At 44.1% G+C, this 24,831-nt stretch overlaps 1 protein-coding gene and 1 long non-coding RNA gene across 3 annotated transcripts in view; one reads left to right on the top strand and one right to left on the bottom strand.

Annotated features, from left to right (window-relative positions):
• Nucleotides 1-14,316, bottom strand: part of LOC113891311 — a 75,916-nt gene extending 61,600 nt beyond the window's left edge. Inside the window, exon 1 of the long non-coding RNA XR_003510721.1 lies at nt 14,233-14,316. This is a non-coding gene — a long non-coding RNA (uncharacterized LOC113891311). The remainder of the gene's footprint in view (nt 1-14,232) is intronic.
• Nucleotides 4,787-23,686, top strand: INHBA (inhibin subunit beta A). Of its 2 annotated transcripts, XM_027539180.1 has the most exons (3): nt 4,787-5,366; nt 7,802-8,355; nt 18,209-23,686. In XM_027539180.1, exons 2-3 carry the CDS (start codon nt 7,968-7,970, stop codon nt 19,096-19,098), a joined length of 1,278 nt encoding a protein of 425 aa, XP_027394981.1. In that variant the 5' UTR covers nt 4,787-5,366; nt 7,802-7,967; the 3' UTR covers nt 19,099-23,686. The 2 variants fall into 2 exon arrangements, with proteins under 2 accessions (XP_027394981.1, XP_027394980.1); XM_027539179.1 differs by lacking the exon at nt 4,787-5,366 and having other exon boundaries at nt 7,648-8,355.
• Nucleotides 23,687-24,831: the final 1,145 nt, after the last annotated feature.

The following is a 24,831-nucleotide window of genomic DNA, read 5'->3' as shown; positions in this document are numbered from 1 at the left end:
AATATAACGTTGCTTGGAACATGCATTAGGATTTAGCAAAGCACTGTTTTCTCTCTGTGGATATTGACTGTGTGTCATTCCCCCAAGGTATTAAACAAACAAAATCAGCCACATCATATTTGCTTGCTCTGGGAGCAAGGCATGGTAATCTCACTTTTGCAAATTTCACTTCAGGGAATTTTCTAGTGAGTGGATTTCTCAGATACTGACTTGCTCAAATGAATAACTCATTCCTCATTCACTTTTTGTTTTCCATTACCTGTTGCCTCCTAACAGCTTGGGTGGGGGCCAATTCATCTCGCTTTGCTGCCGGTCACCAAGATTCTGCTTTTGGTTAGAACACAAAGCCAGAAGCAAATACTTGGAGGCCTCCCTGGAAAATTGGTGGGGATGCTTGAGAAGTACCCTTGCTGTGTCAATATCTGCTCTGCTGTGCAGGTTTCCGGTAATCAGGAAGCCCAAGACAGACAAGGAGGCAGAATTACTTGAATGATTCCTTTCTTGCATAGATGCCGAGGCCCTTTGGAGCATGTATGGGAAGGAAATTAGGTGAAACTTTGGAACAATAACTCAAAGTCAGGGTTTCTCCACTGCAGAGGAGTTACCATTTGGGGTTGGATGATTTCTCTGCTGAGACGGCTGTTAGGTGCATCATTAGAATGTTTAGTGGCATCCCTGGCTTCTACCCACTAGAGGCCAGTAGCACCTTCCTTCCCAGTTACACCAAGCAAAAATGTCTTCAGACATGGCCATATGTCTCCTGGGGATCAAAATCATCACAGTTGAGAGCCACTGCTGTAGATGGAGTGATAACAGTTTATTTACTGAGGTTTTTCTTTCTGTTTTTTTCCTTAATCATGTTAATTCCAGCATCTGGGTTCCCTTGGTCCAGGTAAGGCACTTCCAACTACTCTTAAAATAGAGTAGTTGCACATAGCACAAGGCCTTGTGGGATATTCTGGTGGTTCGAAAGAAACAGGATGCTTAGGAATAAGAGTTTTAGTTTAACTATTTCTGATCCTGTTGTATTCTAGTGAATTTTGGAGGACTTTTTATTATAAATTTATTTGATTGAAGTATAGTTGATGGGCAATGTGTTAATTTCTACTGTACAGCACAATGAATCATTTATACACACATATGCCTTCTTTTTCATATTCTTTTCCATTATGGTTTATCACAGGATATTGAATATAGTTCCCTATATGGTAGGAAGTTGTTGTTTATTCATTCTGTAGAACAAGAGTTTGCATCTATTTATCCCCAACTCCTAATCCATCCCTTGGAGGAATTTTCATGTTTCACTCTTCCTCTCTATTGAGTTGTATTTATTCATTGATTTGACAAGCAAACAGCTTCCTAGTTCAGTTTAGAATGTGAAATGCTCATTCTTCCTTGTCCCAAATCTCTCTTCCTAACCCAGCGCCCAGGAGATGGGCAAGCTCTGGCTGTCCAGGAAACAGGCAGGGATTGCCAGTTCCCTATTCAACCCAAACCATTCGATGAGACTCCGGAAATCTCCCGGCAGCAAATACCACTCTGGATCCCGCCCACGTTTTCTGGATCCGGAGAGGCTCTGCCTCTCGAGGGAGTCACCACTCCCCACGGAGGCAAGGTTTTCCTGCCTGGAGCCCAGAATAACACGTCAAGCTGCTGAGAACACCTCGAATCTTATTGATTTCTCCCTCTAGTCACGTTTTCTGTTCGGTTTCCCAGACGGGGGGATGAACCAGAAATCATGCTTTTGGGGAACAGATTTTTCATAGGAAGGAACTAAAACACCCTGAATCGTCAGCAGCCTAGTTAGTGCTGTGAACCCCCAGCCTCGTGCCATTTCGACTGAATCAGATGACAAGGTCCCAGTCACCTGCTTGGGGCGTTCACGCCTCCTAGTGGGTATTTTTTTTTTTTTTTTTAACAGAATAACAGGAGAGCCAAAGCGTGAGCAGCAGCTAAAACAACAGAGCCATGAAAAAAAAAAAACAGTCCCCTTTTCTAGGCCTGTCTCCTTGTTCCAGGAGTAGTGAGCAAAGAGACCAATTAATAGCATGGATGGAAGCCGAAGGACAGACGGTTTGCTTGAGAAGGAAAATGAACATTCTCGCTCCTTGATCTATGCCAATTTTGCACGGGGACAGCTGCTGCCACGGGTAAACTCCACTATAGGTTAGCCGTGCCCCAAGGTGTGTGTCACCGCGGTCCCAGGATGGCACAGGGACTCTGGTCTCTCCCTCGCTCGCACCGTTGAGCTCTTATCCTTAAACGAACTTGGTTTTTTGACCAGCTCACTAATTGTGATTGAAAACACCAGCTTTCCCAGCAAGGCACAAGCCCTGGAGTTTAGCAGCAGCAAGACAGGCCCTAATTGCTCCATTTACATAAAAGTAGAAACATACAACTTCTAAATATAGATCTCTGGCACATCGCGCCTTTTGCAATTACAGTAAAATAAGGTACCACAGTTTCCCTCCCGGCTCCTCGAAGCAAGCTGCTCCACCGGGTTCTCCAGGGGCCGCTCCTCCAGGCGAGAACAGAGCCCTGCAAAAGGCTCCAGCGAAGAGACGAGGAGCTTTGTGAAGGAGTCAGTAAATCAGGCCTCCTGCACTAGGTGAAAAGCGCGGTGGCAGCCGGCCACCGTGCTAGCGCAGTGGCGGGGAGGACCGGGCTCTGCGATCCGAAAGGGGACAGAGCTGGCGGGGCGGGAGCGCTCCCCGCGCGTCTCTGTCCGCCTGGGAGCCAGCCCGCAAGTCCCCTTCCTGGTCCCTGACATTGGCCGTGGCTTTCAGTCTTGGCACTGATAACTGGGTTCAGAGATTCCCAGCTGCACTTACTGATCAGTGATTTCCCTCCCCCCTCCCTCTCTGAATTCTCTAGCTGCCAAAAGGGGGGAAAAATCAAGAGCTGCTCTTAAAAGAAGTTGCCCTTGCTGGTGCTCCGGGTAAAAATAGAGGCGGCCGCTGCGCAAGGCTTGGCCCAGACTCCAGCCCCGCGAGCCGAGCTCGAGCAGCGGCCGCGATCCGGCGTGATCCCCGGGAGCTGCCAGCAGGTGTTGCTCAAGGTACAGTAGCAGGCCGAGCAGCGGGACCGCAGGGCCGGGGTGGGGGAACTGGGGCGCGGGGGGAGGGGGCAGGAAGTGAAAGAGAAACCAAGTCGAGGAAGGAACTGGAGATGCTGATCAGGAGCTGAGCGGACCAGCTCCTCCACTCCCCGGAGCCCTGGAGTCCGGCAGGGAAAAGATCATTCCCCCATCCACAAGAGTCGACAGAAGTTATTTTAACCTGCCTGCTTCCTCTACCACCTCCACCTCATTTCCACTGAGTGAGGAGGCATTTCCCGCGTGGCTCAGCTCTGAGGTTGGGGATTCAGGTGGAGAATGATATCACAGCTGGTGGGCTGACCTAGGCAGGTGGGCACCTTGGTGGCATCCGTGGCCAACGCGATCTGAATCACCCGAGAGAGAGGGTGGCTTCTGTGGTCGGGGTGCTGCATATTCTTGTGACACATATGTTCAGAGAGAGGCACCAGGAAATCTTTATCACCCAATATTTTCTGAGCACGTGCTTGATCCTGCAGTGGAGTAGGTGGATCCCACTTTATAGATGAGTACACTGAGGGCTGAGGTTATCTGGTTGGTAAGCATTAAAACTGGGGTCTCATCCAGGTTGATTTGTGCCCCGAAACTCATAAACATGGTGCTATTTCCAGGACACCAGGGTTCATGTGGGGAGGAGGGGTGAATTTAGATGCCCCACCACCACCCCCCAGGTCTCATCCAAAAAGGATCGGGAAGTTCCTTTCTTATAGAGAGGTTGGATCCATCCAGTTCAAACCTGATGGGCAGCTTTGGAGTTAACCAACACTGATCCTGTTTCTATCTTTCCTTCTCAGATTCCTTCTGTTTCTGTACAACCTAACATTTTATTTCCTACTTCATTTCTGAATATGCAATTCTCAGACTACTCTGCCCCACCCCAATATACAGTTCAGCACCTACACGTGCTCTGTGTTTAGCCAAGACAGACCCCTTGAGACAAACTTCTGGTGTCCTAAAGGAACCTGCTTAAACTGCACATCAGGAGACCAGAGTCTCTATATTTTGCTTGTGGGCACAGTGAAAAGTTTATTTTATGCATGTTAAATCCTGCATACAAAACAACATATCTGGTCATATGGCTTTCATTAGCTCCCAATTTTGCACGTTTTATTCAACTTGTCATGAATACCCGACTTAGGCTTTAGCTATGCTTCTTCTAACAACCCTTCCCCAGCATTCTTGTCTGAGAATTCCTTCCTCCTATGTTATCCCTGACTAGCTAACTCTGCCTCCTCCCTCCCCCAAAACACCCTGACCAACTTAACTCCAGTTTCAAGAAATGTTCACTTTTTTTCATTAATCTCACGTTGTATTTGTAACAATTTAGAAATCATAGGACTTGAAGTTCTGATAAAGAAGAATCATGTAGGAGATTTTTTTTCTTTTCTTTTTCTTCTAGTTAGATTGGGATTCTAAAGGCTTGGGAAGCATACTTATAAAGTTCACTAGCAGAGAGTGACTATCTCCAAAGTTCTCAGTGATAAATGATTTATAAAGCAGGTATTCAATTTCAAGATGTAAAATAATAGTGTAAGTCAAGAGAGGGAAGAACATCATCCCATAGGGATACATATTTCCCTTGGCTTTTTCTCAATAAAACATCTTATTTTAAAAAATTAAGTTTTTCAAGATGTTAAATAATGCTGTAAATCAGGGGAGAGGCGATCATCCCATACAGGTACACCTATTTTCTTATTTTTTTCCTCCCTGGAATATCTTATTTAAAAAAGTAAAATCAGAATCTCTAGGAAGAGCACTGTGAACTTTCTTCCCTGTAAGAAACAATAAAATACTTTGTAAATAGAGGCAACTTCATGAAGTAACAGATGCTTATGTGAAGATATAAAACTGAGCCTGAATATAAGAAGAAGTGTGTGCTCGATTGGTCAAAGAAAAGTTGAAAGTTGGACCCTCAGTGAGACAGAGTTTTTGGATTCCAGGATTGTTCCAAAGGGGAGTCCAGTCAGTCAGACATTTCACTGGCTCACTGATCGCCCAGTAGTGTTACTGAAGCCAAGAAAGGCTTTCCATTAGATAATGAGTTATGAAATATGTCTCACACTGGAAAAACCAGTCATCTGCTGATGTCATGCTGATTCTAACCAATCCCAAACAAAGCCCCAGCCCTCCTCTGCTTGACTGGTACCCATGTGTGACTGTACAAATAAGTAGTACAGTATAAAACTCCTCAGTGCCAATACCATGAAGAGGAACCCGGACAGCTCTTACCACATGAGACAAGAGTCTGCTGGTGAAAGAGAGGACCGGAAAGGTAATGCTTTTTAACTTAACTTCTGAGCTCTTTCCACATTCCTAGGCAGGATGGTGAGCAGGACTTTTACAACTTCTTGGCACATCCATGCAGATTGTGATCTGTACCTTTTTATGTGTTTAAGCAAGTGAATAGTGTTTTTAACAGTAGAGCATGCAGATAGATTATGTGTTTCTACAACCCAATTCAGCATCTCTAGGCAAGGACTTGTGTCAAAGAGAAAGCTAATTTTTAAGTTACATTCACAAATAGTAAATTCAGGGAATACACACAAACTCACATACAGAGAGGGTCCTGATGATGAGTTACATTTATCTAAATGCAGGTATTGGGACTCTCAAGTTGTTTGGAGTCATTAAACTTTGAGTTCTATTTCAACCTCTCTTGTAAAACTTAATTGGACTGCAAAATGCTTTGGGTACTGCATATGGGACGCCAAATAGGTAGATTATGTTATAAACCTTCAGTTTCAAAGATATTTTATTAAGCAATTATTAACACAAATGCCACCCTTTCCCCATTCTCTTTCACCATCCCCCACTAGAAGAAAATTAGACTCTTCAAGGAATGTTGACAAAATCTGAACAGTAATACCAGGGTAACTGATGTTCCTAGAGGTAAAAATTCTAAAGGTGGCTGGTCACAGAGAAAGTCTCACAGGCAGATGCTTTAGAAAAGGGGGATGGGGTATCCAATTCAGAAAAGCTTTGTTACCTGTGCAAACTGTAATTTTAACTTAGTATCACACTGGTCTCACCCTCTTCCCCTCGCTCTCAGTTCTTATGCTTCTAGTAATGTTATTTATTAACTTTTCCCAACCAAAGTGCATTGCTTGACTATAATGCTCTGAACACACTAGGTGTCAGATATAAGCTGACTGTATCTACAGAAACTGAGAGGGCTTGCTTATGTGTGGGAAAGAAACTGAGAGGGAAGGAAAGCTTTAACAGATGGACCTCTTAAAGATACTTCTGCAAGATAAAAGCAATAAGACAGAAAAATGAAAAAAAGGAGGGGGGCGGGGGGAGGAGAATAAAAAAAAAACTCAGAGAGGCATTGTTTAAAAATTCACATTTTTCTTTTTCTGTGAACACTGAAATCCATGATGATTTCATCTGTGCTGTTCCTTTGAGAGAAAAAGAAGCCAGTCTGTTGACTGGTCCAGGATGCGGGTAAGGGGCAGGCTGAACAAACTACCCCATGACAGAGAAAATTATTTACCAGTATATTTTAGAGATTCTTCCCCCCGCTAGGACCAGTTATTCAAGTCATAGGAGCTCACTGTTTGTATAAAATAATGTGGGAAAAGCCAGCGGAATTCTGCATTTTACCTGTGAAGTCAGAGCTAGTGGTGGTGAGCTGTCATCTGTGAGTGTGTGTGCTGGGCAGGAGGGGTGGCCACTAAAGACAGGGCACAGAGCCTCACTTCACATGACACAAGCGTGTAACCCGCTGCCTGCCTGTGGATCTTTCAATGCCCCGCTGCCTTTTGCAGTTGGAAAAAGTAGAGTGTATTATATGACCCCAAACAAAAGTTCTGTTTGCACTCCCCTCTGATCGCCTGCCAGTGTTGATGGCCCTGAACATTGAGATATGAATGAATGGGGGAAAGGACAGTCTGCAGGATTCCCTTCAGCCGGAACAGTCAGCTGGCCCCAGTGCCACAGTGGCCCCTCTTCTTGACCTTCACCACCTGCCTGCCCACCTCTGGGCACCCTGAGCCCCACCTTCCAGGCAGTGGCCAGGCAGGGTGGAGGGGCACTGGGGCAGGCTGTTTCAGTCTGGTCCTCCCTGTTGATGGAGACAGGGCGTTGCTTGGGGCTTTGCTTGTCCCTCTAAAAGAGGAAGAAGGTGAAGCAAGGGGACTGGGCAGAGAAAGAAACAGGGTCGGGGGGAAATGAAGAAGAAGTAGTAGAACCGAGTCAGGAGAATTTCCTTCAGAAGGGAAAGTAGAACTCCAGAGAATGGTGATATTTGAAGAGAGGTGTGTGTGTAAGGGAGCAGAAGGCAGGCAGCCTGTCAGAAAGAGCTGTCCCTCCCCTTCCTAATCACAGCCTTTACTCACAGACAAACTCCCTCCCTCTCCCATTCACTCACTCACTTAGGGCCAATCGCTCCGTCTCTCCGTCTCCCTCTCTCTCTCCCCCTCTCTCTCTTTCTCTCTCCCTCTCTCCCTCCCTCCCTCCCTCTCCCCCTTCTCTCCCTCTCTCTTCTGTCTCCCTGTCTCTCTTTCCCTCCCGTCCTCTCTCTGTCTCTGTCTCCCCCCCCCACCCTGTCTCTCCCTCCCTTCCTTCTTCCCTCCCTCCCTCCCTCTCTCTTACTCGGAGACAGTCAGAACTCTCCTCCCTGACAGCCACAAACCTACAGCACTGACTGCATTCAGAGAGGGAACCTGCAAACAAAACTTCACAGAAAACTTTTTGTTCTTGTTCCAGAGAATTGACTGAAGAGGAGAAAGGAAAAAAAAAAAAGAAAGAAAGAAAGAAGGAAAAAAAAAAAAAAAAACAAAAAGAAAAAAAAAAAAAAACCAAACCCTGTGCGTGAGGGGGGAGGAAAAGCAGAGCCTTTTAAAAGGGCAACACAACAACTTTTGCTGCCAGGATGCCCTTGCTCTGGCTGAGAGGATTTTTGTTGGCGAGTTGCTGGATTATAGTGAGGAGTTCCCCCACCCCGGGATCCGAGGGGCACAGCGCGGCCCCAGACTGCCCGTCCTGTGCGTTGGCCACCCTCCCAAAGGATGTACCCAACTCTCAGCCGGAGATGGTGGAGGCCGTTAAGAAGCACATTTTAAACATGCTGCACTTGAAGAAGAGACCCGATGTCACCCAGCCGGTACCCAAGGCGGCGCTTCTGAACGCGATCAGAAAGCTTCATGTGGGAAAAGTGGGGGAGAACGGGTACGTGGAGATAGAGGACGACATCGGACGGAGGGCAGAAATGAATGAACTTATGGAGCAGACCTCGGAGATCATCACGTTCGCGGAATCAGGTGGGTGCCTGCCCGGGGATGGGGGTGGGGGGCACACTGCTCTGACAGCCCTCGGCGGCGACGGAACTTCTTGCCCTCCAGCTGCACCCTGCCTGGGAAGGTCATGAGTTATTAGGGGACGGTAGCGGATGGACCGCGGTGGGGGTAGGGGGGTGGGGAGCGGGGTAGAGACCTCCCAGAGCTGGGGCGCTGGGGTCCTGGGCAGGAGATGGCTAGCTTACACTTGCTCAACTCAGCCGGTCGTCCCGGAGGAAGCTCTCGGCCCAATGTGGAGCAGGAAGGCAGTCTGAGAGAGGCTCCCTCGCCCTGCCTGCCCGGGGAACTAGATCAGAGGAGCCGGAGGAAAGTCGGGGCATTTTCTGGTGCTGGAGGGAAGCCCGGAGGCTTCCGGACCCCATCTGAAGTTTTTACTGTGGGTGGGTGGGGTGGGTGGGGGGATGGCGGCAAGCGCAGGACCGGGATGGCATGGCCCAGATGAAGTCATTGTCTTAAAAACATCCCCTTTTCTTTAAAAGTCCAATCAGGGGCCACATCGAGAAGCAGGGCATATTAGTGACAGTCATTTTTACCTTTAGAAACTCTGTCTTTAAAGACACAAGCATCACAATCTAGGCAGTGAAGAACGACTTTGGGGGATGGGGTGGGCTAGGGAACAGATGACATTGAACCATCAGTCACTTTTGGAACACTGACTTTTGCTCTCTGAACTAAAAAAAAAAAAGAGTTTTGTTCTCTCTAAAGTTACTAAGAGCTCTCTGCCAAGGAATGCAACCTTGACAAAGTGCTCTCAGATACTACACTGAACTCCCACTCAATCCTTAAGAGGAAGAACTTTAATAAATAGATTCTAATCGTTGGCTCAGGACCACGCTAACCTGTTGCTGAAGAAAACAATACCTGTCAAAAGGGCCTGCTGGAGACCAGGGGTCAGGTTATTTTTACAGTTATGTGACCCAGATCCTTTTGCTTGTCTACAAGCCCCTGTGTGCTGTGCCTGGGCACACACAGATGTGTTAATTTCATGTTACTTTCATGGTAATGCCAGGCTAAAGAATTGCATCTCTTGCCAAATCCATTTGAAAGGAATGCCATTGTTTTGTTTGGTAGAGCATATGGCCAGTAAAGTATGTGCCGGGACTCCCAGCATTGCTGTTTAAAAGTTTGCCGCAGCAGTATAAACAATTAAGGCAACACTCAGAATTTCCAATCCTGAAAACCTGTTGACTCAGATGTTATATTTTCAAGAAAACCACGTGAGACCAGGGCATCCTTCTGGGGGATGTCACCCAGACATTCTGGGGTGGGGGGTGGGAGTGGAGCAGATAGCCTGCTGACTTGCCGGCTCCCCCTCCTAGGAAAAGCTCTGGTGTCCCGCAGGCCATTTAGCTCTCACCAGAAGCGTCTTTCCTTTCAAAAAGGTCTGACTTTCTTCCCTTAAAGCTCTTTTTCGATGCAGTCCCAAAGGACTTTTGACTTTATCTTGTGAAGCTTACTGAGGGAAAGAGGCAGGTTGGAGTCTTTCTGAGCTGCTACCCAATTTTTCTTAACATTTTCTGAGGTCCTGAGCGGGGAAATGGATTCCAGTGGTCTAGGCGCTGCTCCTTCTGCCACAATAGGGACCCTGTATATGTTTTTATATACTAATTGCCACACAGAATGGCCTTAATTGCAGCTCTTCCTCAATTGGCTTTACCCACATCATATGACTAAGCAGGCCTATGCCTTTGGCCACTTTTAACTGTACACCTGATGCTCGCAGTGCACCCGCTTCCTGACTTCTCCAACTTGTAAAGCAAATCACTCCTTTGGCATTAAGAGATTTTGCAGGGAAAGAATTTGAGTTTTTGCCTTCTTTCTTACTTATGGCCTTCATCTCAGTGCCAATCTTTTTGTCAATTATTTGAAATCTTGTCATTTTTCAAAAAACCTTTTCTGGTACCTGTTTGGTTTGAAAGAAATTGAGCTACTTTTTGAAAAGGTGGATTCATTTAACTTACGTGTTGACTACAGTTTAAGGTCTATGATGGAAAACTCCTCCGGGTTGAGTTTACAGCTTGACTTGGGGCAAGTTGCTGGCTTCTTAGAAAAGGTTTTTGACCCTTGCTCATTTTTCTCATTTGAGAAGTCTCACGCATCAACTTTAAGGCGATTTAGTATGATTTCACAAAAATGATTGCTATATGGACAATCTACTCTCCAAGTAGAGTAAGTACTCTATGAGTATTTTGCTGCTCCTTTGCTAACCCAGAAGAGAGATTTATCATCAGAACAATTGTCGTGAATATATAAAAATGTCTTGTTGCTTTTGGAATAATTCAACCTTAGTAATTCTCAAATGACATCAAACATCAAGATTTTTAAGAATAGCAAAGGACATTCAGTTTTGTTTTCTTTAGATACCATTCTGTACAGCATAGAACTCAGTGTCACCTGCATGCATGTCACAAATGCTCACCCATACACGCATTCTTCAGCCTCATGATTCCTCACTTGAGGAATCATGTTTATTGTTCCCTCTACTCATTATGACGGTTGAATAAGGCCAAGACATGGACTCACAAAACTCAGGTGCCAGGAACTTTTTGAACTGAGTCTGCCCCTTGTATTCAGGTGGAAAGCACCCACCTTGGTAAAGCTGATATGAGTTGCTGTTGACTAAGCAGTACAGCATTGCCCTCAGCTTCTCTGAAATGTATTCTCACAAACAACAATGATTTTGTTTTTATATCTGTAACCCCAGATTGCTTACCAAGGTGACTGCATTTTTTGCAAGGCTGGCAACAGAATCCTTTGTTGTTTAACACCTTAAGGAACAGGAGGAAGAGATGGGTAGAGTCAAGCCAACTATCACCATAATTATCATTGAAGCCAAATTAGTGGTCTTCTTGACTTCTCTCTCTATTTTCTCTTTTTATGATTTGTGACAAAAGCTAGTCAGTCAAAGGAGGATAATGGTATATTTGAGTCTCATGCTGATTCTGGTGATGAGGTCAGCAATTGATAGCACTTACTGAAGAAAGTATAGGGAAAGAAAGACAAATCAAGCACCAAGAAATAGAAAATATGCACACAGCCAGGTGTTGTTGAAAGCAACACATACATTTCCTTCCTTGGAACATTCTAGTTAACAGAAGATTTGAGTTAAAATGTACATACACAAATGTTCCCAGACAGATGTCTGAGGTGGCTTGCTAGGATAACTGTTTTCCTCCACCCCAGGAAAGCCATCTCAAGGTGGAAATGACTCCCACTACCCCATGCCCATCTTCTGAACTTGCTGGGAATTCACCCTCACAGAGGTTATACACTCTCTTCTCTGAATAATGAAAATAATCGGCCACAAGAGGGCGCGTTCCAAAGACTTTTGCTCCTTACCAGTTAATCTTCCAGGGAAACAATTTCACCTACTGGAAGCCCCAGCCTGCATCGCCCTAATCTTGCTGATTAACAATCCGCCCTCCCCGCCCCACCCTCCTTCCTTCCATCCTGCAGGAAAAGTTAAGATTTTATGGGTTGAGAGGAACATGACTACCTGTAACATATTACATGAGACAGAAGGTAAAGAAATAGGAATTCTAGTGATACATATGGACATTCCACAGCTCTATGGAAGACAGAGGAATGATAAATTTCAGAAGCAAACAAAGCAGAGCGGGGAGAAGTGTGACCGTGAATCATCAGCAATCCTGATTTGCTCACACATCTCTCCCTAATACGGCCGCCTGGGCTTTGACAAAACACTTCTTCCGTCTCCCCTGATGTGGTTGCCTAGTTGGCCTGTTTTATCAGCAGTTTTTACCAGCGACAAAGGACAAGTGACTTCAGACAGGGAGGAGAAAGTCTATTTATTTAATGCCTTGTGGGAACAGCACATAAGGCTTTGGAGGATGCGTTTGTTTCTGCACGGAGAGTGTAGAGAGAAATGGTGGAGAAAAGATGTGAAAAGAGATGGATTAGTGGTTTGGGCCAGAGGAGGAGGTGTATTGGAGTGCGTGTGGGGGAGGATCAGGGTAGAAATTCAGTTTTCATATTTGGAAAACCCAGAATCATACCTTCCCAGGCATTTTGCGTAAAAAATACGTGTTTCTCTTGGCCCCTCTTCTGCTAAAATGTACTCAGGCACGATGTCTTAGCTGTAGTTCAGAATGCTTTATACCCGACTGGTTCCTAGCTCCAAAACCCAAAGTGTAAAAGTTCTCAGGAACTTTGGAAGAAGTCTCTGAAAGTCCGAGGGTTAAACCTTCAGAAATTTTTTCTCCTTTTCGGCATCTAAAATCCCTTCCTCTCTAAATATTTAACCTTTTTTAAAATTGCCATTTAAATGAAAGATACAGGAATGTGGCCGAGCATTTACAATTCAATAGCAGATCCTAAGCAAAGATAGTAAGTCTTTAAAAAAAACAAGATAATTTATAACCAAAGTTCTGCTTTGGCAAGACCCTCTCCTGCAGGTTAAAGGAGGCATAACCTTCAAGGCCTCACTTGCTGCTTTTAGCAGAAATCCTTGGGAACAGTCCAGATGCAAAATTAGTGCTTCAGGGAACACACATGCTGTATTCTCCCATCAGTGACTGTACCATGTCTAGGCACAGGGAAACGCTGATGAAGAATGGAAAATGAAAGTAACAGCTGTGTTTTACAGCGAGCCCCCCCACCCCCATGTGGTGAGTTTAACTCCTCCATAAACAACAAGGCTCTTTACATTAACATTAGAGACTTAATTATTACCCACATGGAGAAGGGCAGCATACTTTAAGTAGGACCCTGGTGAGGAGAACAAAACATATCAAAAATGAAACACTGCATGTTAGTATCATTTATTTCATCGGAATTGCTCATGGACCCATGATCCTGAAATGCTGGTGGGGTTGGGTAGGGTAGGAGCAGCATTTTGTATCCTAGTGTGGGGGAGGGGGAACAACCCGGAACTTGGCTGCTTAACCCTTGGCATGCCTGCCTATATCCCTCAGTGAGTTATGAACACATTTGAAAAATTCTGAAAGCATCAAAGCAAAGGAAAATGTGCTTTCAGGTATTTTCACTTGCAGGTTTCCAAACTCATTCCTCCATTCAATGCCTCCCACTCAGAAACATTTCTGAGGTGTTCCCTACAAGGTGCAGTAATCATCTCTCCTATCCGTTTTTAGACACTTTTTTTTTTTCTCCCCTTGGTATGTGTCCACCAAACTCAAGAGAGGTTTAAGTGATGAAATATTATCACCCACATGGGTTTGCGTGGGACTTCTTAGTGAATTACTCAGGCAGAGCAGGCTGTGATACAAGCGTTGCTCACAAGCCTCGGGAGGGAAAAAATAGCACAGAGGATGAAAAGAATATTATCATAGAGTAGGTAATGAAAGGTTAGCAAAGCCAGCAGCTATATCTAGTTAGGTGGGAAATAGTGTAGGAACCCAGTACACACCTGTATAAACGAATGCTGTACCACAAAGCACTATGGGAAGATTTCCATTCCAAGATTTTATAGCAGGAGATATTTAAGTCAAGCCTGAAACTGACTAGTAATTGATCCTAAACACCGCAGCCTTAGGCAAACTCCTTCCATTTTTCGAATTGCTGTGCGTGGAGATTTGAGGATTGGAGCATCCTGAAAGCATCATTGCAGTATAGCCATCTGTCTCAGATAAAACACAGATAAAGCAAATGTAATCAAGTGACTACTTATATTTTTCATGCCTAAGAAATTTGAGGGTTGTAATATCTTTCTGAAACCTACAGCCCTGGTAAATATGAATTCCATCCAGCACCTAGCTCTCTCATTCTGTGCCCCCACCACTTCTGCAAGGAAAGCTAGATGTAAAAGAAAAAATAAATGCACTGCTTAATAAGTCAGAATATAATAGAACTTTGAAAATGTACCTGCATATAAGGTAGACATTAGGAAGCCTTGAATCTCTCTCTTCCCCCTGTTCTCCTGAGCATTATGGCAACGGCATTTTCGTGAAATTGAATCTCAGTTTTATTTTTTTTTCCCTGATAAAATATCATGCAATATACAAATAGCAGTTCCAGAAATGGACACCAGGAGAAGGAGGCGACAGGCATGTCAATTAGTAGGGGAAAATCCAAATGTCAGAAATCTGGGGGAGAGATCCAGCACGCAGGCAATGGAGGCAAATACAGGGAACCAAGTCTTTCTGCTCAGATCATTAAACTGATGCATATTTCAGCACTGCGCCTCTTCCCAGTACGCAGGCGATGCCATGCAGTTAATTATCAGCCAGGACCAGGATGAAAGTCATTTTATGATGACTCTCTGATCCTAATATAACAGCACCTGACAGATTGAGTCCCCTCTAATGAGTACTCTCTTTGTACAATCCTCTCTCAGGAACACTAAATCATTTGCTTCCAAGTACAGCTGCCTGTGGAGAAGGGGTGGGGCTATATTGTGCATCAGAAACCACCTCTTGAGAAATGAGGGGCTGCCCTGTAGGCTGTCCCTGGGAGCAAGGGGCCTCGGCTCCTTGAACCTGTGGAGGCAATTTGCATGTGCTGTCAGTGGTACAAGTCAGCCAGTTAGCGTCTCACCACCTCTTCCCAGCATCTGTAGACTTCTCTGGATTTTATTCAAGGAAAGTCCAACGTGGGTGGGTCCGCACTGCCAGCTGGACCCTCTGTTTACCCAGGACCATCTACCTTCACCCTCAGCTCCTGCCCCGCTGGTTGAGGAAGGATTGTAGCAGAGCAGAGCCTGCGGAAATGAGTTACCTGAAACCCAGAGCGCCCTCCCAGCCTGGGGCCAGTCAGACTCTCCCGTTTCACACTCTTTCCTAGAAAAGCAAATCAGAACCTTGTGCCCTCTGGCTCCTCTAACTTAGCAGCTACTCTATCTCTGTCTTTAGAGTGGCACCCTGTGTGGTTCAGGGTTTCAGAAGTTGGCCTGTGTGGAGGCAGAAGGGAGACCAGCAGGGAGCTTGTTAACATTCTCTGCGGGGCAGGGTGGCTGTGCCCACACTGGAGGGGACCACAGGCTCCTCCACGCCTGTTCACGGAGCCTAGGGCAGTTTCCAGCTGCCTTTTCCTCTCATCTCTGGAGGACCCTACAACTCAGAATCTACAGCTGATGATCATTTTAGAGTTAAGTGATGAAGCTCTGCTTTGTGGTCTCTTCTCTTTTGTTTTCTTAAAAGATAAACAGTAACAACCACCACCCCCCAAACCCCACCAATTTTTAGCAAAGGGGAGTACTGGATTCCCGTTTTGAAAAAAAAAAAAAAAAAAAAGTCCTCATGCTTCCTTAAAAATGACAGTTTTCTCCTCTAATTGTTCCCCGCTCTGGTGATCTAATCATAAACCTAACTTCATGATTCATTTCAACTCCTGCCAGAGATGCGAGGTCGGAGGCAAAGGAATGCTGCTCACCAGCACCACCACCATCAGAGCCAATGTCCTTTCAAGTTTATACAGGGATACCAGAGAACCCTTCCTATACACATGCAGCCCTGCTGGGGCCCCGGCCTCAGTGAATTTACCACTAGCACTATCACACTGTTAAATTAAGAACAGAATCTACAGCTCTCCCTACACGGAATAGCCTTTCTGCTGCAGAGAACTTGAAACCATGCCTAAAATTTATGGTCCCGTAAACATCTCAGGGCTGAGAGTGATAAGTATGGCTGGATTTCCGTTAGCTATAGAAATCCAGGCAGGGAGACCCCCTAGGGAGTTGCAAGTTCTAAGAGGAACTTTCAGATGGTTCTCAGATTTGTGCTCCTCCGGATGCATGTACTCGAACAGTCGGAACCAGGTACACAGGGGCGGCAGTTGAGAAAAAGAGAACTTGTTTCAGATACCACCAAGTGGTAGCAGGGGAAGTGAGGGACCTCACTTTAATCAATCAAAGAATTCTACTCTGGACACCCAGTTCTTACAGTAAGTGTTGTTGCAGGAATATAGGTGCTTGTAGTAAAAGAAGGAAATGAATGACTTTTTCTCATTTTAGAATTAGGCAAGAACTGAGTGGTCCCTGCGTTCAACTGCTCTGCCAATGTAGGGGTCTCCTCTCTTATTAAGAGCTGTTGCTATTTTTGGACTCTCTAAGCAGCATTCAAGGGCTTCCCTGGTGGCTCAGCAGTCAAGAATCTGCCTGCAATGCAGGAGACATAGGTTTGATCCCTGGGTTGGGAAGATGCCCTGGAGAAGGAAATAGCAATCCACTCCAGTATTTTTGCCTGGCAAATTCTATGGACAGAGGAGCCTGGTGGGCTATAGTCCATGGGATCACGAGAGTTGAACACAGCTAAGTGACTAAATCTACAAACTGCATTCTAAAGGAAAGGAGGCAAAACTGAGGGATACAGGGGTAGGAGGTGGATCTCTTCTAGTTCAGTGCTAAGGGTGCCTCCATTTGTTAATAAAGAAGCAAGTAATTGACTACTTCCTGCTAATTCCTGGGCTGTGACAGTGAATGAGATAGACAGGACCTCAGACCTGGGGTGTCCTCAGCTGGACTGGCAGGAGAGTGGGGGTGGAGGTGGAGGGAAGAGGGGTCACTTCTAGGGGAAGATGGGTCATCCCATCTAAAAGTCAAAGCTTTATTAAGGGCAGTCACTATGGATGGTGTTTAGGGAGCAGGGGTCTTTTAGGTAGAAAGAAGAGCAACTGTCAGTGCCTGGAGATGAGAGCTGGTATGAGATGTTCATTCTGTGAAGCTGGACCACAAAAATGGGGTAGTGGGAGAGAATTGAGCTGGAAGGTGGGAGAAGCTCAGGTAGACCCCAGAGTTCCATACAGTTTCTGTGTTATATTGAGGACAGTAGGAACTCAGAGCAGGACTGGACGAAACAAGTGATGGGAATGAATCCACCTTTCCTTTATCAGCTTAATGGAGAAATGATGGGAGAGGGGCCTGACTCCATGCTGGCCTGACAGCTTGCACATAAAAGAAATGGCTGTTGCAGTGACCCAGGAAAGGAATGGTGGGGCGTGAAGCAGGTTGTGGCCATGGAGGAGGCAAGCCCCACGGGTACATGCCAGGAAGTGCTGTGCGTGCTTAGCTGCTCAGTCATGTTCGACTATTTGTGACCCCAGGGACTGTAGCCCACCAGGCTTCTCTGTCCATGGGGATTCTCCAAGCAAGAATACTGAAGTGGGTTGCCAAGACCTCCTTCAGTGAATCTTCCTAACCCGGGTCCCCTGCATTGGTCCCCTGCATTGCAGGTGGATTCTTTTATCATCTTAGCCACCAGACTCTACGGGCAGTCTTACATAGCAGGGGTGTTTGCATATTTGTTTCAGGGATAATAGTGTTTCCACAGCTTGCTAGAGCTTATACTATGTCTTCATCTATCTTATCCTGTTGGGTCCTTCCAAACCTGTGAGATAATGGGCCAAATGTCACTATGTTATTCCCATTTTATAAAAGGTAAGACTCAGGTTAAGCAGTTAGTCAGCAGACCCAGGCTCCCAGACACACTCAGATCTAGTCTCTTCTTTCTAGAGTAAGAGTTGATGAAGTTTTTTCTGAAAAGGGCCAGAGAGTAAGTCTCTTAAGCTTTGTGGGCCAAATGGACTCTGTCGCGGCTACTCAAATCCAAGTTCTAGTGCAAAGCAGCCACAGACAACCTGTAAAGAAATGAGCCTAGCTGGGATCAAAAATTCATGGGTACTGCAACTTAAATTTCATATAATTTTCACATGTCACAGCATCTTATTTTTCTTCAGCCATTTAGAGATGTCCAAACTGTCCTTAAGATACATAGGCCTTCATTCGCAGAGCCTGGTTAGAGATGATTTGTAACAGAGGCTGCCATGCTTGCCAGAAATTAGGAGGTGGCCTTGAACTTGACACTAACATATCCCTGCTCTCTTTTATGCTGTGTTTCATCTTTAGGCACAGCCAGGAAGACGCTGCACTTTGAGATTTCCAAAGAAGGCAGTGACCTGTCCGTGGTGGAACGTGCAGAAATCTGGCTCTTCCTGAAAGTTCCCAAGGCCAACAGGACCCGGAGCAAAGTCACCATCCGTCTCTTTCAACAGCAGAAGCACCTGCAGGGCAGCTTGGATGCAGGGGAGGAGGCTGAGGAAGTGGGCTTGAAGGGGGAAAAGAGTGAAATGTTGATATCGGAGAAGGTGGTGGATGCTCGGAAGAGCACCTGGCACATCTTCCCTGTCTCCAGCTGCATCCAGCGCTTGCTGGACCAGGGCAAGAGCTCCCTGGACATACGGATTGCCTGTGAGCAGTGTCAGGAGACCGGCGCAAGCCTGGTGCTCCTGGGCAAGAAGAAGAAGAAAGAAGAGGAGGGGGAAGGGAAGAAGAGGGATGGAGAAGGAGGGGCGGGAGGGGACGAGGAGAAGGAGCAGTCGCACAGACCTTTCCTCATGCTGCAGGCCCGCCAGTCTGAAGACCATCCTCACCGGCGCCGGCGGCGGGGCCTGGAGTGTGACGGCAAGGTCAACATCTGCTGTAAGAAACAGTTCTTTGTTAGTTTCAAGGACATTGGCTGGAATGACTGGATCATTGCTCCCTCCGGCTACCACGCCAACTACTGTGAGGGTGAGTGCCCCAGCCACATAGCAGGCACATCGGGCTCATCCCTCTCCTTTCACTCGACGGTCATCAACCACTACCGCATGCGGGGCCACAGCCCCTTCGCCAACCTCAAGTCGTGCTGTGTGCCCACCAAGCTGAGACCCATGTCCATGTTGTACTATGACGATGGGCAGAACATCATCAAGAAGGACATCCAGAACATGATCGTGGAGGAGTGTGGTTGCTCATAGAGCGCCCAGCCTGGGGGGATGGGAGCGAGACGGTCCAGAGAAGACAGTGGTGACACGAAGACATGTTTAAGGTTTCTGACTGAAACAACCAGGAAAAAAAAAAAAAGAAAAAAAAAAAAACTGAAAGCAAAACCTGAAACAGATGAAGGAAGATGTGGAGAAATTCCTTAGCCAGGGCTCAGAGATGAAACAGTGAAGGAGATGGGAATTGCGGGGGAGAGGGAGAGTGGGGTACCTTTCGCTTCTTCCTCCAGCATCCAAGGGGTGACAGCAGTTGCTCAAACGGGAATATCGTCCTCTCCTTTTCAGTTCCCTTTCCGTATGAGCCTCGAAGTCAACCTGTCTGGTCTGCAGTAATGTGGGCTGGCACAACCCAAATAGCATCTAGAAAGCCATGAGTTTGAAAGGGCCATTTATAGGCACTTTCCCACCCAGTAACCCAGGTCGTAAGGTATGTCTGTGTGACCCTCTCTCTGTGTATATCAGCCCATGCACACACACAAAGACGCACACACCCCTCGCAGACACATACATACCCAGCACACACACCCCCCCACTACACACAGATGAACACACGTACAGACCACACACCCCACCACGTACACGTGAACACACACACAGACCTCATGCACGCAGAGACACACATCGAACACACACAAAGGCATTTCCACAGCACACACACACATACACATATTCTGGTAAAAGAACACTAGTGTGCAGGTGGTCACACCTTCTTTTTCTGCACCACTTCCGCAACAAAACAATAACCAACATGAAAAAAAAAATGAGAACAAGAATGGGAAGCATGAAAGATCAAGGAAAAAAGAATACCAAGTTACATTTCGTTAAGGTGCTTATGATCTTAGAACTATGCAACCTAATAGGTTTGAAACTGTTTACCTGAGAGAGAACAAAAAGAGAGACTTTTTTGTATTGGAAGTAACCTGATTAATTTTTATTTTCTTCAAGGAGAGATACTTGAAAGGAATATGTTTGTCCATCTGTTGGATCCAAACATTTCTATATTTTGTAAATGTTGTTTTTTTTTTATCGTTTACTATTTGCACTACAATGGTGTTCGACCTGTCTAATCCTTATTTAACAAGTATTTTCTTTGGGTGGGGGTGGGGTGGGGTTCAGAGCTGCACTTAATGTGAGCTATAAAAGAACTGCTACAGCACACAAAATAGCTATTTTTATTATTATAATTATAATTATTATTATTATTTTGTACCTTAAAAAATAGACACATACACCAAAGACATTTGTGTGAGCCTTTAAACAGTCTGTCTGTGGTTGGTATCATTCACCATCAATGAGTCAGGGGTTGGGATTCAAGGTTGAGTAAGGTGGATTGTGTTCAGGCTTGAGAGACCTGAAAAGTTTGGTTGTTGGTTTTTTTTTTTTTGACTCCTTTTACATCCATGAAACAGGACATTTCATACTGGATGTACAGTAGTTGTACACTGTTGGATATCAAGTTCAATCAGATTCATGGAACGCTCCGTGCTCGTATGTGTATATACAGTGCTCGGGCACATGCATGTCTGTGTGTATGTATACATGTGGCGCATCGTGTCCATACACATTTTAAGCACTTCAGGCTGTCATTTTTTAATGTTCTTAAGGCAATGAATGTTTGTGTGCAAAACACAGTATTTTTAAGAAGGATAGGCTATCGTTTTTGCTTTTACTCTGAACTAGGTGGGCACATTTCAAAGATTGGGATGGGAAAAGCCTGAGAATTCCAGTGAATATTCAGCAAGACCCTCTTTTAATGTAAGGGATCCAATTCCCTCCTCTTTCTTGTCCTCCAACCCCATCCTACAAGTTTCTTACTCCCTGCAGGGAAAACAAAACTGGAAACTCGTGTTCAATCTAGGCTGATTATTTGGATAACATATGTATTATCTGTTGGAATCAATCTTAAATCAGAAGCTTTTTCAGAAAAAAAAAAAATTAACCTGTAGGCCAGGATAAAAGAGGTGGGTGCATTTTTTAATTTGTTTTTTTATGATTAAGGTCTGGTTGTGAGAAATATTACCTGCGCAGCTGGACTCAATAATGTTGCTGTCACTAGTTAAACGATAAATAATTTGGGGGAAGGTGTTTCAGAGCATGGGAGTAAGAAAAAGAATGGGAAACAGGAACGAGGGCAGTAGTAAAAATCCCTGATATTTTAATTTACAGCCCAAATTCTTGATGTATAATTGGCATGCATTGATTCAGATACGAAAAGAAAAAAAACCCACTTTGTTTTATAAATATCAAAGTACATGCTTAAAGCGAAATTGTTACTGATTTATTCTATGATATTTAGCTTGCCTAGGTCATATGTAATTCATTTATGTGCTTTTTAAAATACAGAGCCTTACTTATACTGACTTGTTGAAATTTGTGAAAGTTGGGGGGAAAAAAGGTCTCATGGGGGAAATTATGTTTGTTAGAGTTCTGTAAAATATTGAAGCTTTCAGCCCTATGCCAATTTGTAGATTTTTAAAAAAAATTAATAGTAGGAAAATAAAGTATCAGTGAGCAATCATTCCCAAGGTGGTTTAGCTCTTCTTGAGAAATAGACCAAATCAGTCTGCTACCTACTAGGCTGTATGTAAGCCGATTTAATGTTGTTACCTGGCTGTACAAGCTACAGTCTAGAGGTTCATCCTATGCAGGAAACCCCACACGAGTGCATAAGAATGGATTCTAATTAAGTATGAGATGGAGTACATGCAACATTGATACTTCCTCACCCTTAACCATTGACTAGGAAATTGGGCAGCTGAGTGTCATGAAATTTTCTTGAAAAACTTTGAGGGCCTTTTGAACTCCTTATTTAGCATTGGAATGAATAGAGGAACCTATGAAAATAGTATGGGAAACCAAGTCCTAGTTCACTGTGTAATAGCAGAGATGGCCCAGGCAATAGACAAAGCGAAAAGAGGTTGAAAAAACAGCTGATCTTTCTCTGTGGCTCCCATTCATCTCAAATATGTATGCCATCTACTGAAGCCTTTAAATCCTGGATGTGTTGAGGGTACAATGGAGTTTGATAAGTGGCCACAGTAATTAATAGCAGAGCTAAATGAAATTACATATGACAATACTTTAATGGGAAATTTTCATTTATTAAATTACACATCTCCAAACTTTAAAATATTTTATTAAATGTATATGGCCTTGAAATAGAATGATAAATTACAACTATCTTTGATAATCTTGGAAGTTATGCAACTTTGTAAACAACCATGCTGTTCATGGAGCAGTGTGAGGTCAAAAGAAAAACTTTTAAATTCCACCGGACTATGTCTTCCCTATCTGTTTTCCTAAAGCAAGTTTAGCTTCATCTGATTTGTGCTCTTTCTGAAGGGCTCATCTCTAGGCTCTTAAAAGTCTACCCACATCCACTCTTCAAAGATCTGAAAAGCATGTGTTCCCAAATAATTTTTAAGAATGCTAAATATGTTGTAGATTTGATTGACTTTTTCTTTTCCTTTTTTTTTTTCCGCAAAAAGTAAGGTGAATTCCAGAACACTGAGTTGGGATTTTCTTGTCTCTGAAGACCAATCAATTCCATACTTATTTAAGATTGATTCCACACTCTGATTTTAAGGAGAGTATCTACCTTCTCCTCTTAGATAGAACAAGTGAATTTTTTTGTCACCCTTGAGAGATTGAACGTCAAGGTGACTCTAAAATCAGAAAAGGCAAATGCCTTAGTGCTATTAAGCTTAGACTCAAATTATCATGTTCACTTGAAAAAATGATTTCCTGTGGGCCTTTTGGCAACTTCTCTTTTCAATATAGAGAAAAACTTAGTCACCCTGAAAACCTACACAATAAATGGAACTTGTAGATGTGGGCAGAAGTCTTGGGGGTGGACACTGTGTATGTTTAAATTAAACCCTTTATCACTGAGAAGCTGTTGTATGGGTCAGAGAAAATGAATGCTTAGAAGCTGTTCACATCTTCAAGAGCAGAAGCAAACCACATGTCTCAGCTATATTATTATTTATTTTTTATGCATAAAGTGAATCATTTCTTCTGTATTAATTTCCAATGGGCTTTACCCTCTATTTAAATGCTTTGAGAAACAGTGCATTGACAATGGGTTGATATTTTTCTTTAAAAGAAAAATATAATTATGAAAGCCAAGATAATCTGAAGCCTGTTTTGTTTTAAAACCTTTTATGTTCTGTGGTTGGTGTTGTTTGTTTGTTTGTTTGTTTTATTTTGATTCTTTTTTTTTGGCATATTACATGCAGTTCTTTAACCAATGTCTGTTTGGCTAATGTAATTAAAGTTGTTAATTTATATGAGTGCATTTCAACTATGTCAATGATTTCTTAATATTTATTGTGTAGAAGTACTGGTAATTTTTTTATTTACGATATGTTTAAAGAGATAACAGTTTGATATGTTTTCATGTGTTTATAGCAGAAGTTATTTATTTCTATGGCATTCCAGCGGATATTTTGGTGTTTGCGAGGCATGCAGTCAATATTTTGTACAGTTAGTGGACAGTATTCAGCAACGCCTGATAGCTTCTTTGGCCTTATGTTAAATAAAAAGACCTGTTTGGGATTTATTATTTTTATTTTTATTTTTTTGTCTTATTGATTTCCCAAGATCAACCTTGCACACATATTGCCATGTCTTTTGCTGGGTGATAATTTTGTTTTTACCATAATTATCTGGAAGAGTATGAGGAAAATAGATCACATGGGAGAGACAGAACAAAAGCTGAACTCAGAGAGCTCAAATAGAAAAAGAATATATATTGCTGTGGCAGGCAGAGATTTGTAATGGATTGCAGGTACTTGTGAAGTGAAAGTGAAAGTGGGTTAGTCATATCCAACTCTTTGCAACCCCTTGAACTGCCGCCTGCCAGGCTCCTCTGTCTGTGGAATTTTCCAGGCCAGAATAGTGAAGTGGGTAACTGTTCTCTTCTCCAAGGGATCTTCCCAACCCAGGGATCGAACCCAGGTTTCCCGCATTGCAGGTGGATTCTTTACCATCTGAGCCACCAAGGCAGGTACTTGGACCAGAAATATTTAAATTAGATACATTTTGTTAATTTCCCATTTCTCAATGGCAAAATTCTTGTAAGTAACATGAAATAGACATTTCCTCTTTCTCTCCCTCGAACTTTCCTCCTTCCTTCCATCCCTCCTTCTTCTTCCTTCTCTTTTTTCTTCCTCCTTTTCTTTCTGGAGTTGCATGGGACTACCAGGTCTCAAGAACTACACACACAGGAAAGAAACAGACTGGTACCAACCGGACCCATTCAGAATCACACAAGTACAGTCCCAAACTGATCCTTTTCTTTCACTGTTTTTTTCATTGGTATTGGTGCCCATCTTAGAGATTATATGGAGAAACTAACTTCCGTGAACGCCAATACAAATAAACATGACTTCATGCTTCATGTTACTTGCAGTTCCCACCTCATTGTTTCAACCAACCAGAACACTAGACATTGATGATCCTGCTTTTAAAGATGAATCTGAGACATGGTTAAATAACATTAATTAGAACTAGTATTCCAAGCCAGATCTGTATTCAAGTCTCAGGTTAATCTTTTCTTTCTGTTTTATACTTCTAGTTTTTTTTTTGGTTAACTTCCTTATGTTCCAAGGGGAAAAAAGCTGATGGAGGAGGTGGAGGTTGAGTGTTGAACACACTTATATATATATTTTTTAATGCAAATACTTTACAACTGCCAGACAATTTACT

The sequence above is a fragment of the Bos indicus x Bos taurus genome, chromosome 4 (assembly GCF_003369695.1).
Source record: "Bos indicus x Bos taurus breed Angus x Brahman F1 hybrid chromosome 4, Bos_hybrid_MaternalHap_v2.0, whole genome shotgun sequence".
NCBI classification, from domain to species: Eukaryota; Metazoa; Chordata; class Mammalia; order Artiodactyla; family Bovidae; genus Bos; species Bos indicus x Bos taurus.
This window is presented reverse-complemented; position numbering and strand designations above follow the sequence as displayed.